At 40.6% G+C, this 15841-nt stretch overlaps 1 protein-coding gene across 2 annotated transcripts in view; it reads right to left on the reverse strand.

The window, feature by feature from the left end:
* The window catches only part of LOC141139439 (kyphoscoliosis peptidase-like), a 93471-nt gene that overhangs the window by 3555 nt on the left and 74075 nt on the right, over positions 1 to 15841 (reverse strand). For both annotated transcript variants that reach the window (XM_073625515.1, XM_073625514.1), the window contains exons 8-12: positions 12910 to 12992; positions 8356 to 8464; positions 7840 to 7957; positions 4587 to 4775; positions 4302 to 4492 (exon numbers count right to left, since the gene is read on the reverse strand). In XM_073625515.1, the coding sequence (XP_073481616.1) occupies positions 4302 to 4492; positions 4587 to 4775; positions 7840 to 7957; positions 8356 to 8464; positions 12910 to 12992 (690 nt within the window). The remainder of the gene's footprint in view (positions 1 to 4301; positions 4493 to 4586; positions 4776 to 7839; positions 7958 to 8355; positions 8465 to 12909; positions 12993 to 15841) is intronic.

Here is a 15841-nt window from a genome sequence, read left to right on the forward strand (position 1 = left end):
AACCATCATTATTGATATCCATAGGATAGATGGGAGCAAAATCCTTATATCATATTAAATATTAGTACAGTAGTTAGATATTCCAGTACAATTTCCCAGGAAGGTCGCGTGGGGGGGGGGGGGGGGTAGTAGAAAAGGAGAAGAGGGGCCGGTCTGTCAGTTTAGGTGGACGGCCATGTCTTGGTAGGTTTGCAGTTGTGCCATATTCTTTCCATTTTGGGATGATGGATTGAACAGTGCTCTGTGAGATGTTCAAAGCTTGGGATATTTTTTTATAACCTAACCCTGCTTTAAACGTCTCCACAACTTTTTCCCTGACCTTTCTGGTGTGTTCCTTGGCCTTCATGATGCTGTTTGTTCACTAAGGTTCTCTAACAAACCTCTGAGGGCTTCAGAGAACAGCTGTATTTATACTGAGATTAATTACACACAGGTGGGCTCTCTTTACTAATTAGGTGACCTCTGAAGGCAATTGATTCCACTAGATTTTAGTTAGGGGTATCAGAGTAAAGGGGGCTGAATACAAATGCAACCCACACTTTTCACATATTTTTTGAGCAACATTTTTTAAAACCATTTATCAATTATGTGCCACTTTGTGTTGGTCTATCACATAAAATCCATTTACATTTTTTGGTTGTAATATGATAAAATGTGGAAAATGTCTGTTGGTATGAACACTTTTTCAAGGCACTGTACATGGGAATGACAACTCTGCTCTTAATTCAATAGCAGTGCAGCATCGTTGCCACTCCATCACAGGAAGCTGCATTAGGTGGATGTCACTGGTAGGCTCAACAGGTATTTGTGTGATTTTTGCAGGAAAACTGTAAGTGCAATTGTTCTTATATTAAAGTGCTGCAGCACATATTTTTAAAGGCAGGCCATAGTTCTACTGAAACTAATGTTTCTCTTACACCTAATCTAACTTAAAATATTACTAAAGTCTGAATTTCTTTTTTTAATTAAAATAACAAACATGTTATAGTCACCTGTTCTGTACAGTGGTATTGCACAGAGCGGCCCTGAACCTCTTCTTTTCGGGTCCCCGGTGGCGATCTTGGCTCTTCCTCTTCCTTCGTGTGTTGCCATAGCAAGCCGTTTGCTATTGGGACAAACAGTGCGTGTTTGCTCGCGACCTATGTGTCTATGGAGCCGGGCTCCATAGACTTACACAGTGGCCCACCCCCCACTTCCTTTTCAATGCAGATTCAATTCCTTTTGATTGACAGCAGCAGGAACCAGTGACTCCTGCTGCTACTCGAATGCTATGTGAAGAGGAAGGAAGGGAAGAATAGATGTGGCCCTACAAAGCGCTGATCTCTTCTCCCCTCTCTTCCCCTTCACATAGGGAAGGAGGGGCACAGGGAAACTGAAAAAGTTTTTTACCCTTTTGCAAGCAACATAAAAACATTTTTAGGTTCAGTATTACTTTTAAATGAAACTCCGGGAACTTCAACATATGTTAATGCATTGCATATGCTTAATGGTCCCTTTAAATTTAACCTTTACTAACTTACCTTAGCTAGGTTTAGGCTGTGACATTTATTGGTTAAGGTTAAGACCTAAGACTCCATAAAAGTCAATTAATCTAAACCTAGCTTTTAAACATAATGTTAGCTCTTTCAACTCCAATATTAATGCACATTTGTGGTTTAACATATTTTCTTTGAAAAAATTACATTGTATTTTGATCCTTTGAGGAGTCTCGTTATCTATCTCGGTAGTAAACCGCAGTTAAAAAAAAAAAATGGATGAATGGCCGAGCCACAATGACGTCACTCCCGCACTGTTTACTGCACGGGTATGCCGTTCTTTCAGAGCCGGTGATGTCACCAGCTGCTTCTAAAGTAAATATCTCCTAATTTTTTTTTCTATGTTAATTTGTATTATTTGAGCTTACTATATATGCAGCACTGTCACATTCACTTGATTATCTTTTTCTTGTGGGAACACTTAGGTGACAGCAGCAGCATTCATTCACTTTATAGTAGTTTTTTTTTTAGTGTTAGTGCATTGATTAGCAGCGCGCAACTACTTTTCTATTTAATCTCCTAAATGGTGAATGTTTAGGAGATATTTACTGTACCTATTGGTAAGCCTTATTATAGGATAACCTATAGGTAAAAATCAACAAAGGTAGTTTACTCCCACTTTAATTCATAGCAGCGATTGCATACCTCATATGTCTGTGTGTTGCTATGACTATTTTTTTGTGATTTTATGTAGCATAAATATAGAATTAAGACCATACATTGTTTTTGGTATGCAAATTAACTTTTTGGAGTGGTTTGTGAAGCTTACTACAGGAAATGAGGTAGCAGGAAGTGAGGGGAGGGGAAAGGACTTGGTATAAGCCATGTGCTCAGGAACAAAGGAGCAGCAGTTGTTTGGATGACTTTAGAGAAGCAAGAAGCAGTCTGGATATAGATCCTGGATTCTGATATATTACGCCATCATAAAGAAGGAACCAAGTAACTGTTTAGTTTATGCCTATTACCAGGCATGTACTGTCTGTCCCCCAGCCCCCACTGAATACAGGGGAGACCCAGAGAAGATTTTTTCTAAACAGCTACATAGCAGGAGTCGGGAGATTAGCCGATTGGTGGACAGGATTTGGGAGTCCATGCCCGCTCACCTTGTGGCTCCCCCCCCAAGTTCCTCAAGCCTAGTTACCCAGCTCTGTGGTGCCCAGGAGGAAGGGAGAGGACCAGATGTACCAGCAGTGCAGAGCTGGTCCTGGGCTCCCAGCTCCAGAGAAACCACCTGCAGGACAAGCACTGCACCTGGGACCTAGCTAGAAGAAGCAGACCAGGTACTGGGGGGACTAACATTGATGGGCACTTATGAGGCTGTGCTGATGGGCCCTAATCAGGCTGCATTAATGGGCACTTATCATGCTGCAATAATGGGCACCAGTGTGGCGGCACTGATGGGCACTGGTGTGGCTGCACTGATGGGCACTGATCAGGCTGCAAAAATGGGCACTGGGGAGGCTGCATTAATGGGCACTGGTCTGGCTGCACTAATGGGCACTGATGTGGCTGCGCTGATGGGCACTTATCATGCTGCATTAATGGGCACTGGTGTGGCTGCACTGATGGGCACTGGTGAGGCTGCATTAATGGGCACTGGTGTGGCTGCACTGATGGGCACTGGTGTGGCTGCACTGATGGGCACTTATCAGGCTTCATTATTGGGCACTGGTGTGGTTGCATTAATGGGCACTGCTGTGGCTGCGCTGATGGGCACTGATCGGGCTGCATTAATGGGCACTGGTGTGGTTGCATTAATGGGCATTGGTGTGGCTGCGCTGATGGGCACTGGTGTGGTTGCATTAATGGGCATTGGTGTGGCTGCGCTGATGGGCACTGATCAGGCTGCATTAATGGGCACTAGTGTGGCTGCATTAATGGGCACTGGTGTGGCTATGCCCTGTCCTATGCTGTCCTATGCCCAACAGTGGAATGTTTTTACTTTTTTTTTTTTGCACAATTGCATATAGTTTATATACTGTTTTTGTGCATGTTTGCAAAATTAAAGTGGGCCGGTCTGGATGAAGTCCAGGGCCAAATTTTTGTCCCAGTTGAGCCCTGCCTATTACATACATTGTACATGCTTATTTTGTATGGAAGGAGGTAGCTTGTGCATGTTGTAGGCATATTTTGTAAAATCTGTCAGTCTTTTACTGTGTTCCTAAAATTGTAATAGTTTGTATCTACAGCATTTTTGTTTAATAAAAGCACATTAATACACTGAGGTCTAAGCTTCCTTGCTTAAAATGCAAATGTTTCTTTATTTCTTAAAATGCAAAGAACCTTAAAAAACCCAAAACAGTCTGACATCACATTGTATTAATGATATTTTGTATTAATTAAACCCTATATATACAAGCGATGTCTTGATATAAGAGTAGCGTCATGTCACAACTGAGTATAAAAAAAAGAAGAGAGGAGCCTCTAAGTGTAGCAATATGGTTACATTTAATAAAGGTACAACATTTAGCAACTTATTGCTACACTCAGAGGTGCCTTTCTTCTCTTTTATACCCTGTAAAAAAATTATTTGATATACAAGTGCTTTGGATTGCAAGCATGTTTCTGGAACAAATTATGCTCGCAAGCCAAGTTTTACTGTATATATTTTGGTTTAGAAATATTTAAGAGAAATGTGCTACCAAGAGGAAACTATGTCATGTTGACTAATGTATGCCAATGAGATCTATGAGAGTCATAATCCATATTTTATGTTGTCAATTATTTGCCGTGCAAATAGAAAGGAGGATGTTAAGCTTTTGTTACCTGTCTCAATAATTCCTGTGTTTGGCTGGTAGGACACCATTCCCAGACTGTAAAAATCACTATAAACATATGGAGACCTTTGAAAGATCTCTAAAGGCACTTCTGTTCGAAGTAACTGACATTCTCCCAGCTCAGGGAAATGATCCTCTATGAATAGGGCGGGATGGGTAAGGAAATAAAACTCATTATAACTAGAAGATAAAAGCAAGAATCAAAAGGTTATCAAACAAAAGTGAAGCAACAAGTCTAATTAGTTTTTTTTTATTACAATATTAGTTTACTTACCTAAAATTGAACTTGTTTATTTTCATGTTAGCTGTACCAGCTCCCCATGTGCTGTCCAGTAGGTGCCATCGACCTTCCAGATACACCATGTTCCAGGCATGATCTGAATCACCAGCTATTTTCTTCCCTACGTGATATCCGGCACCCTTAGCATATCCGCTGACTTTCTTACACTGTACTCCAGAAAGACTGCATGCAAAATAAGAGTATTTATCCACTTAAACACATGTCAGAAAATAAAACTCTTATGAATGTATCTACCTTTTATGATTATAGGGCTCATTCGGATGGCAGATTAATGCTGTCCTCTGGGAAGAGCCACTTGCAGATACATGTGCCGGCACTGTGTGTGCATCCACTTCTATAGGCTGCTTGCACGTAGATCCGAAATGGATGCACATGCATCTACCAGCAGCTCTACATGGAGGATGCCACTAATCTGCCATTTGAATGAGCCCTAACATATAACCAGCATAATGAGTATGGATCCCTTAGCAATTTATCCCACTGTTGCACTAGGCAAGCTATTATATTTGTTAGGCCATCCTAATATTCATCCCATACTAGCTGAATGAACCATAAATAAAGATTCTAATTTTGTGTATTTAATTTTTTTAAGTCAGGGGTAGGCAACCTTTTGAGCACAGTGTGCCGAAAAATGTTTTCAAAGAAATTGAGCGTGCCGATTTTATAACAACAAAATGTTAACTTCACACTCTCAATCACAAAAATGATTTTTTATAAAGTAAATGCTGTAAACTACTTGAGTAATAGTGACTAATTAACATCCTGCACTCTCATGCCCTAGATTAGCCCCAATTCCTGTACCTCCAGTCCTCAGATCAGCCCTGCACCTTCACACCTAAGAACACTGTCCCCCCTGCAAATATGTCCCCCCACTGCTCATCTGTCCCCCTCACTGTTCAACCCTGCACATCTGCCCCACCTCTGTACCCCCTGCTCCTCTGTCCCACCAATGTAATCCCCTGAACATCTGCCCCACCACTGTAACCCCCCTGCTCATCTGTCCCAACAATGTACCCCCCTGCACATCTGCCCCACCTCTATACCCCCCTGCTCTTCTGCCCCACCTCTGTACCCCCTGCTCTTCTGCCCCACTAATGCACCTCCCTTTCACATCTGCCCCAATACTGAACCCCCTGCTTATCTTTTCCACCACTGTAACCCCCTTCTCATCTGGCACAACACTGAACCCCCCCCCCCCGCTCATTTGTCCCACCACTGTAACCCCCTGCTCATCCTGCCCCCCAGCCTGGGAAGTCTCTGCAAACCACCATATAATCCATCCGTTTTATTATTGCATGTGAACAACAGTCAAAAAAGCCAACTCATTTCAGCCATCAGGTCTTAACCATGGCTAGTCTATACTCTCATCCGGTATTGTCTCTCAACAACCTATCCATAGTCTGATCAATGGGTACTATCCCAGGGACATCTAACCAATTCTCCCATAGTTTTTTTAACTAGTTAGGGCATGCTCTATACTGATAGACATATTTCTCCAACCTCAAATTACTGCCGACACTTTTATTCCCCTCCCCATAAAGTGGGCAGCTCCTCCGACTTCCAGTGCATGAGTTTTAATTTGAAAGCCTGAAAAAGGGCTTTTTACAATCGCCTCTTTATTGAAGGCCTCCAAGTCGAGTTCATCCAAAATAATTAAAATACAGCATTTAAGATCTAAGAGGAGGGAAACCTGAAATACTGAATTAAGCTTATCCACCACCCTTTTCCAGTAGGGATGTAATTTCAGACATCTCCACAGGAGGTGGATCAAATTACCATTATCCCATTTCTTTTTAGTCATATAAATATGAAATATTGCATATAAACATTTGATTACCTGCTATTTAAAGAGGAAGTAAACTTCTATCACTAAATTTTACCTATAGAATAGCCTATAATGGCGTATCAATAGGTACTGTAAATAATTCCTAAACATGTACGATTTGGGAGATATTTACTGTACATTGCCCCAGTGACATCACTGGCGCATGCACTCTAAAGGAACGGCCACCCATGACATTCCTTCAGATCCTTGTGCCATGACTGCCAGCTCCCACTCGTATGCGCGGGAGTGACATTATCACGGCTCTGGTCAATCATAGTCAGAGCCAGCGAACCCTGAAGCAAGACGTGTGGAGATGGAGGCAGCCTCCAGCAATGACATTGCATCACTGGAATGCTTCCTTTTTTAGGTGTCACATAATGTGCTAGTATGAGATGCATACTAGCACATTATGACATTACCTTGCATGTAAGAAAAAAAATATCCAGAGGTTTGCAACCACTTTAATTCTCTTTAAAATGCATACCTGAAGAAAGAGAGGAAAAATCCCATCGCTATTTTTATTTCATGGTGTATGAAGCCTCAATTATTGAGAGACAGACTACCACTGCCTTATTAGAACACAGAGAATGCTCTGTTATTGCACTTTCAAAGAGGTGTATGTGTAAGTAATGAAAAAGTAACACAAATATCACCACTTACTCTTGCAAAAACTAAAATAAAGTAGAACTATAAGCAATTTGTTTTCATTTTGGATAGAGTAAGGGAGGGTTATAACCCCTGTCAGGTTTTTGTTTTTCGCCATCCTTGCCTCATTGGGGAGATTTACTTTCACTGCCTGTCCTATAGACAAAACAGGAAGTGAAACAAAATCCCTGAAAATCAAGGGAATCCTTTGGGGCCCCCAGGTCACCAGAACTAGTGTCTACATTGGAAGAATCCCCCTCTCTTGCCTTTCTGGCGACAAACTACATTTTTCTTTTACTTTCACTTTCAATGATAATGGTAAACAGGACAAATAGGTAAGAGGGTAAATCTCCCTAATGGGGACACAGACAGCAATAAAAACCTTATAGACGTTGTAATGCATTTCCACTCTATTCAAAACAAAAAAAAAAGTTTTGCCTTTAGTTATACTTTAAAAAAATAACCAAAAACCATTATAGTTTTTCTTTAAAGCATATGTCAAGGCAAACATAAAAGAAAATGTATGAAATACATATCTGCAATACATGCATATTTCCCCAATAAAAACTAGGAGAGCTTTAAAACTAGAACAGTTCTAAATTCAGTATTACCAAGATTACTAAATCTTTTAGATATAAGCCGTTATAATAAAAAACATTTTTTAATATATCATCTTCAGGTTAGGAGGAGTAACAAAAGTATCATACAATTTTTTAGTATAAGCAAAGCAGAATAATTGTCCATGATTTATTTTACCTGCACATATGTTGAAACAATGATGAATATCCAGCGCAGACTCCTTTTCGTGTGCGAAAGACATCACTGGCATTAGAAGACTGGGCGAATCTATTCTTATAACCTTGAACATCATATTCTACAATACATACACACATAAATAAATTTGAAACAATATAAACTTCTAATTGTGGCATATAATGAAACAGAAATGTATTTTTTTGGTATAAAAAAAACAGACCATTGGAACCTACTGAAGTATGATTAAAGGTCATAACATGACTTGCCCATAGTACTGGGACTTTGTAAGTGCACCCACTTATTGAGCACCTTAGCCTGAGTCTCAGATCTCAAGTCAATATAACCAATCAGTAAAGATAAAACACTGCCTTCATGCTATATAGCCTAAGCTCAATCAGAAAATGTAAACAAGAAAACGTATACATTCTTTGTGTCTCTTCCTTGTTCATTTATTTTATTCTTTCTTTTCCTCTTATTTTAAATTACTACTTACATTTTATTATTAACTGGACCCACCTATGTGGTGACATATCCATATCCAGGTAGCTCTTGTTTTTTCCAAGTCAGTCTTACTCACACTTATAAGTTCTTTCACTAGTTGTTCCAGTGTCCCTTTGGAATCTACCTTAAGTGAAGAATGAATAATGATATTAAAATACCTATTTTTTTTTTTTTTTTATCAGATATACGCATATACACTTTACCAATATTCAAAAACACAGTCACTTACATTTCATTGTAAAAATAGTAAAATAAAGTTAGCGCTCTTTCAGTGAAATTTAAACAGCTGCGTGCAATACAGATACATATATAGTACACCAAGAACCAATTAGAACAAAAATGCAGCACTAAAATAATAATAAAGTGCCCACAAAAATGTGACCATAAACTGAAGTTTGTCAAAACGACAAAAAAAAACAAAAAACAGTTCATATTGTTATGAGTATAAAACATATAAAAGTGCTCCACTTCAGCCTTCATCCAATACTTGGATACACCTGTAGTGCCAATCCTTCACCAATGGTAAAAATACACACTCACCAGAGGGATATGCTGTTTAATACTTGAACAGCAATAAGCGCTTTGTGTAAATGGCATCCAGCATCACCACTCTCACTCAACAGATGGCAGGACCAGACTGCCCTGATCCACTCCACCAGTGGATAGAACCAAAGTTATCAGCATGGAGTCAACAACATAATGGGCCACCAAACCTGCAGAGAATGGTGGCATGACCTTTAGCCCTACGCAGTGTAACTCTATGTACATTTCACACAAATGAGCATCTTTAGGAGCTGTCTCTCTCAGTCTCTCTTTGTATTTGCATGTGAAACGTATGTAGAGCTACATTGTAAAGGGTTAGAGGTCATGCCGCTATTCTCTGCAGGTTTGGCGACCCTTTATGTTGGTGACTCCATGCTGATAACTCTGGTACTATCCCCTGGTGGAGTGGAATAGAGCAGTTTGTTTCTGCCATCTGTGGAGCGAGAGTGGTGATGCTGGATGCCATTCACACAAAGTGCTTATTGCTGTTCTAGTAATAGACAGCATATGCCTATGGTGAGTGTGTATTTTTACCATTGGTGAAGGATTGGCACTATGGGTGTTTCCAAGCATTGGGTGAAGACTGAAGTGGAGCACTTTTATATGTTTTACACCCATAACAATATGAACTGTTTATTTTTGTGGTTTCGACAAACTTCAGTTTATGGTCACATTTTCGTAGACACTTTATTATTATTTTAGCGCTGCGTTTTTGTTATAATTACTTACATTTCTTTGAGGTTCAAAAAACTTTCTACAACTAAAGCTGCATTCTGAATTAGTCCAAATACATAAAAAACCAAGTGTTTACCAGTTTTGCTCACTCCAGTGATACTATAAAAAATGCGTATCATCACATATTTCATATAGCACCACTATATCTAGAAAAAAAATGTTAACTCATGACACTGCTGCTTTCAAAGGGTTAAAGTAACAGTTTTTTTTAAAAAAATCCAAAAGCGCCAACTGTAAAGTAAGAATTTTAAACTTTTCATTTAATATTATATGACTCCTCTGTGGTGTAGACCAGTGTTTCTTTTTTCCATCAAGGCACCCTTTAAAATTCTGCAACCTTAAGGCACCAATTCAAAAATGTAAAAACGAAATTAATAGTTTTACAGAATGCAGCTGTATCCACACATGTAGGACATCCAGCATTACAGGTGATTTATTTTTGCAAAGCAGATGCACCTTCGCTGGTACTGGCTAATGCCCCGTACACACGATAGGATTTTTTTCCGATGGAAAATGTGTGATAGGACCTCGTTGTTGGAAATTCCGACCGTGTGTGGGCTCCATCACACATTTTCCATAGGAATTCCCGACACACAAAGTTTGAGAGCTTGCTATAAAATTTTACGACAACAAAATCTGTTGTCGGAAATTCGGATCGTGTGTACACAAATCCGACGCGCAAAGTGCCACGCATGCTGAGAATAAATTAAGAGACGAAAGCTATTGGCTGCTGCCCCGTTTATAGTCCCGACATACGTGTTTTACGTCACCGTGTTCAGAACGATCAGATTTTCCGACAACTTTGTGTGACCGTGTGTATGCAAGACAAGTTTGAGCCAACATCCGTCGGAAAAAATCCATGGATTTTGTTGTCGGAATGTCCGATCAATGTCCGATCGTGTGTACATGGCATAAGGTTCCCCCCTTCCTCAGTTTCTTTACGCCCCCAACTCTCTGCTAACATGATCCCAGTTCTGACAGAGAGGGGTAGGGTAAGGGCAAACAAGGACATCCTCAGGTATCTGACTTCCTCCTTGTTAACCTTTGATATCATCATTTGTTAGAATGCTGGTAGCTGGCCTGCACAGCACCCAAGGCTGTAGTGCTGCACAATAAAGACCTGTGGCTTTGTGTAGCAAAAAAAGTCAGGCTTGATCCACTGCCAGCTTATTGACAATTTTTGGCCAATTTGGGGCAAGTTTTAGGCATTTTGCCAAGGCACCTCTGAAGAACCCAGACTGTACCACAGGGTGCTGCAGCACACTTGTCGAGAAAGGCCAGGGTAGAGGGAAAGGTTGCAGAAAGGTCTTCAGCATCTGGTACGCATTTGTTTTTGTGCCAGATGCCTGGTGCCCATTGCACTCTGTGATTCATCTACCAGTCTTTGTGTCTGAATAGAGGGGGACACCAACACAGTGGCGTAGCGTGGGGGGTGCGGAGGGGGCCGTTGCCCCGGGCGCAACATTTAGGGGGGCGCAATGCTGGCTGCCTCCTCCTAAATTCACTGCCCTGTGTCCCCACGCTCTGGCTGCCATGTTCAGTCTCCGGCGCCCTGTGATTGGCCGTATGGGGTCATGTGCGGCGGCGCGGCTGGCCTGTCCATGATCGCGGTACATCCTGGAGTCCCACCTCTGCACATGTTCAGTCTCTGGCACCCTGTGATTGGGTAAATGGGGTCATGTGCGGAGGCGGGACTCCAGGAGCAAGCGCGATCGTTAACAGGCCAGCCCCGCCGCCGCACATGACCCCATACACCCAATCACAAGGCGCCGGAGACTGAACATGGCGGAGCGCGGGGGACACAAAAATTCAAGATTGTGAGCCACCGCTGTCTCCTCCTCCTCCCCTCCGGACCGATGGAAAACAAAGAAGAAAAGGTGAGACTCCCTCGTGATGAGAGTCGTGTTGCTGGCCCGGGGGGGGGGGGACACGGTCTGGGAAGAGGGAGCAGCCAGCCAGCCAGAGAGAGAGGGAGAGAGTGAGTAGAAGAGCAGCCAGAGTCATGCAGTGTAGTGGTCAGTATAGAAATACTGTAGGTAGGATAGTGTAGTGGACAGTAAAGTAGTCAGTGCAGTATAGTGGACAGTATAGTATAGTGGTCAGTATAGTGTAGTGGGCAGTGTAGTGGACAGTATAGTGGACAGTATAGTATAGTGGACAGTATCGTATAGTGGTCAGTATAGTGTAGTGGGCAGTGTAGTGGACAGTATAGTGGTCAGTATAGTATAGTGGACAGTATAGTATAGTGGGCAGTATAGTGTAGTGGGCAGTATAGTGTAGTGGACAGTATAGTGGGCAGTATAGTGTAGTGGGCAGTATAGTGGTCAGTGTAGTGGACAGTATAGTGTAGTGGGCAGTATAGTGGACAGTGTAGTGGACAGTATAGTGTAGTGGTAAGTATAGCGGACAGTATAGTATAGTGGACGGTATAGTGTCGTGGTAAGTATAGCGGACAGTATAGTATAGTGGACAGTATATAATAGTGGACAGTGTAGTATAGTGGACAGTATAGTATAGTGGACAATATAGTGGACAGTGTAGTGGTCAGTATAGTGGATAGTGTAGTGGACAGTATAGAGGTCAGTATAGTGGACAGTATAGTGTAGTGGGTAGTGTAGTGGGCAGTATAGTGTAGTGGACAGTATAGTGGTCAGTGTAGTGGTCAGTATAGTGGACAGTATAGCGGTCAGTGTAGTGGACAGTATAGCGGTCAGTGTAGTGGACAGTATAGTGTAGTGGGCCTTATAGTGGGCAGTATAGTGTAGTGGACAGTATAGTGGTCAGTGTAGTGAACAGTAGAGTGTAGTGGTCAGTATAGGAATCAGGTTGGTTAGTACTATTGTAGGAAAGGAAGGGACAGGACTCGGGGAGTGCTAAAAGTCCACAGGTTAGGGGGTGCAAATTACTTGCCTTGCCACGGGCGCTGACAACCCACGCTACGCCACTGCACCAACATATGACACTCCTAGGAGTTTTGAACTGCAAAAGGTTTTCCAGCAAGATTGTCTTTTGCAGAGCAGAGGAATCAGCTACGCATGCAGCAGAACAGGTATGTATTAATTTCTTTCTTTACAGGGGTCTTGGAATTGTATTAATGCTTCAAAGACCAATTCCAAGTTGCATAAAATCACTCGGGATTCTGAAAGGCAGATAAAGCCTTGTATTATACATTACTGGAGTATTTATCACAGCAAAGCCTACATATTACAACCAACTAAATCTTTTTTTACATTTTTTTTCAAAAAAGAGATTAATTATACAATATCTGACAGAAAAAAAATTGGGTTGTACCTCGGAAGCAAAACGATCCAGCTCCTTAAAGTCCTTTAAGTCAATCTCCAGAGATTTCAGGTTTGACCTGTCCCAGGGATAATCTAAATTGGAAGAAAACACAACTGTAAGAGACAAATCACATGCCTTTATAAGATAATAACAACATTTATTGATCAGTTAGGTTTATACTAAATTTAAATTATTAATAGTATCACCTGTATTGCATACAATATATGCTTTATTAGGGAGAGCAATTTTTTAACAAGTCAGTGCTTTATTTATGAATTGCAGCAGTGCAGGAAATTCCATTAAAGCGCAACTAAACATAGTTTTCAGCTAGTCAATGAAAAGCAATGAAAAGTTTTGTGGTTGTACAGGAGGAAACAGGCTAAGCAGGAGTGAAACAGAGCATTATACATGGAGTGAACATGGTTAACAGTAAGACAGCACTATTACTAGTTTGGCTGAATACAAACTAGCCTGAAATTCTCAAGTTGATCAGTTTGAGGTAACATAAGTAGGAAGAGGAGAGCCCAGAGAGTAATTGGACAAATAATATTGAGGCTTAGGGAAGCAAGTGAGAGATCATAGGCATGTGATAAGATGTTGTAGCCAGTGATCCCAACTTCTATGACGATATATTATTTTCTTACAAGAGAGGGAGAGTGGTATTGACTTACAGAAATCAGGGTTGTTTTGAGGTTGAGACAAATTGCATCCAGGTACATGTGATTCATTTTCTCACAGCAAACAAGGTTTCATGTAAGAACACTGTCAGAAATGTATCTGCCTCCGGATCAGGGAAACAGCCTAGCAGGCACTGCTTGGGGTATAGGGTTAATGGAGAACCCATTTGGTCATGGAGAACCACCATTTGTGCCCAGAACCCCAAGGAAGAGCAATTTAAAAATGTATATAAATAAATAAAATGTGGTGTACAGTAAAAAGGATACCAGAGAAATATGAATTAGATCTTAAATGTATACTTTAGCCAAAAGCACAGAATGAGCCATGAAATGTATACAGGGTACACATTTTTGTGGCTTCAGTTTTTCATCCAGGAAAAGATGTAACACAAATCACAACTGGTTTTACCACCTCACAGTAAGGGCAGAGCTGCTTGTTCCTGCTATCGTGTCTTCCCATGCATGTCCAGATGTTTTTTGGCAACCGCCTTTACATTATACCATGCTGTTTTTACCTAGGATAATTGTAAGTGCAATACCTTTTAATAAATATAATCTATAAGAGGTTTTACACTATGTAGCATTTATTTATCTTTTTGGGGATTCGGCCAATGGTCACTGTGTGAGTGGAGTCCTTTGGATACATCTGAACTGTTCCCAGTTCAGTTTCACTGACATGTCCTTTTTCGGTGGTCTCTTCCTGGGATTAATACATCAAGCCTGTTTGGTCCTTTATAATAAAGGGTGCAGGCTCTCTGGTAAGAGTTCAACTTATTGTGGTGGCGGCATACTCAACTGGTGGAGGGATTTGGATTTATTTTTATCCACAGATGAATCACGGAGTAAGCAAATTTGATGAACACAGTCCATCAGAGAGTCTCCGGACTACATCATTCATTTTAAATAACAATATTTTTTCATCAATATTTTTTCTTATTTTTTTATCGTAATACTTTTTTATTCCTTACCTCACAGTAAGTGCCCCATCCCAATCAACGTTCCTTTGACCAAAAGGTAGTAACCCAAGGGATATTACAGCAGCTGTAATTTCAGCACTTTGAACCAGCTCAGTCGCTGTTTGTATGGATGTACAAGCTCCATCCATCTCAGTTTGGGAAGAGGAAGAGGAGGGTGAGAGGGTGCATTCCGGCATATTTGCCGTAGGGCTCTTTCACACGGATGTGTCCGTGTACAGAGCCTGCTCTGCTCAGCGGGGGATCGCTCCGCCGCTGAGCAGGCAGATGACAGATCCGTCGCTGCACACTGTGCAGCGGCAGACCTGTCAGGGCTATGTTTTGACTACGTTTACTCTGTTTACCTTTTTTTTATTATTATTATTAAACAAGTGTGATTTAACTGTACTTCTGTCTCAGTCTGATTCATGGTTACTGACAGTTTTCTTTTGGTGGTATTTGATCACCTCTGCGGTTTTTATTTTTTGCGCTATAAACATAAAAAAGACCGTCAATTTTGAAAAAAAACAATATTTTGTACTTTTTGCTATAATAAATATCCCCCAAAAAAATGTTTTCATCAGTTTAAGCCAATATGTTCTTCTACATATTTTTGGTTAAAAAAAAATCGCAACAAGCGTATATTGTTTGGTTTGCACAAAAGTTATAGCATCTACAAAATTGGGGACAGATTTATGGCATTTTTATTATTATATATATTTTTTTTACTAGTAATGGTGGTGACCTGCCATTTTTAGCGTGACTGCGACATTGTGGCGGACAGATCGGACACTTTTGACACTTTTTTGGGACCAGTGACATTATTACATTGATCAGAGCAGATAACTGCGGCGGCTGGTTGGCAAGTGGTTAATGATGTACGGTAATTATCATAAAAGGTATATTCCTTTATTTTATTTTTCCTTAAATTGGGATTCATAAACAGAGAAAAAAACATACATGCAATGCTAATAAATATTCAAATAAATATCAGCACTAACCCAGAATATACTTAAAAAGGTGCTGTGATATTTCTGTGAGTAAAAACACTCCAAAACATTCAGTGATAACAACACACCTAATAATACCAAATAATGTAATTACAATAATAAATAGCATAGTAAAAAACAATGATGATAAACCAACGTCTCATATATTAATGAAGATTTGTTCATTAAATATAAATAGTTTATCTATATTGTTTTAAATAGATCAATAGTTTTATCTTTATATTGTATAACTTGCAGTGCTTCTTTATATTCAAAGTGATCCTGAAAGGGTATAGAAACTGGGAGTTATATACACAGATAA

Source organism: Aquarana catesbeiana, linkage group LG04 (genome assembly GCF_042186555.1).
Source record: "Aquarana catesbeiana isolate 2022-GZ linkage group LG04, ASM4218655v1, whole genome shotgun sequence".
NCBI lineage: Eukaryota > Metazoa > Chordata > Amphibia > Anura > Ranidae > Aquarana > Aquarana catesbeiana.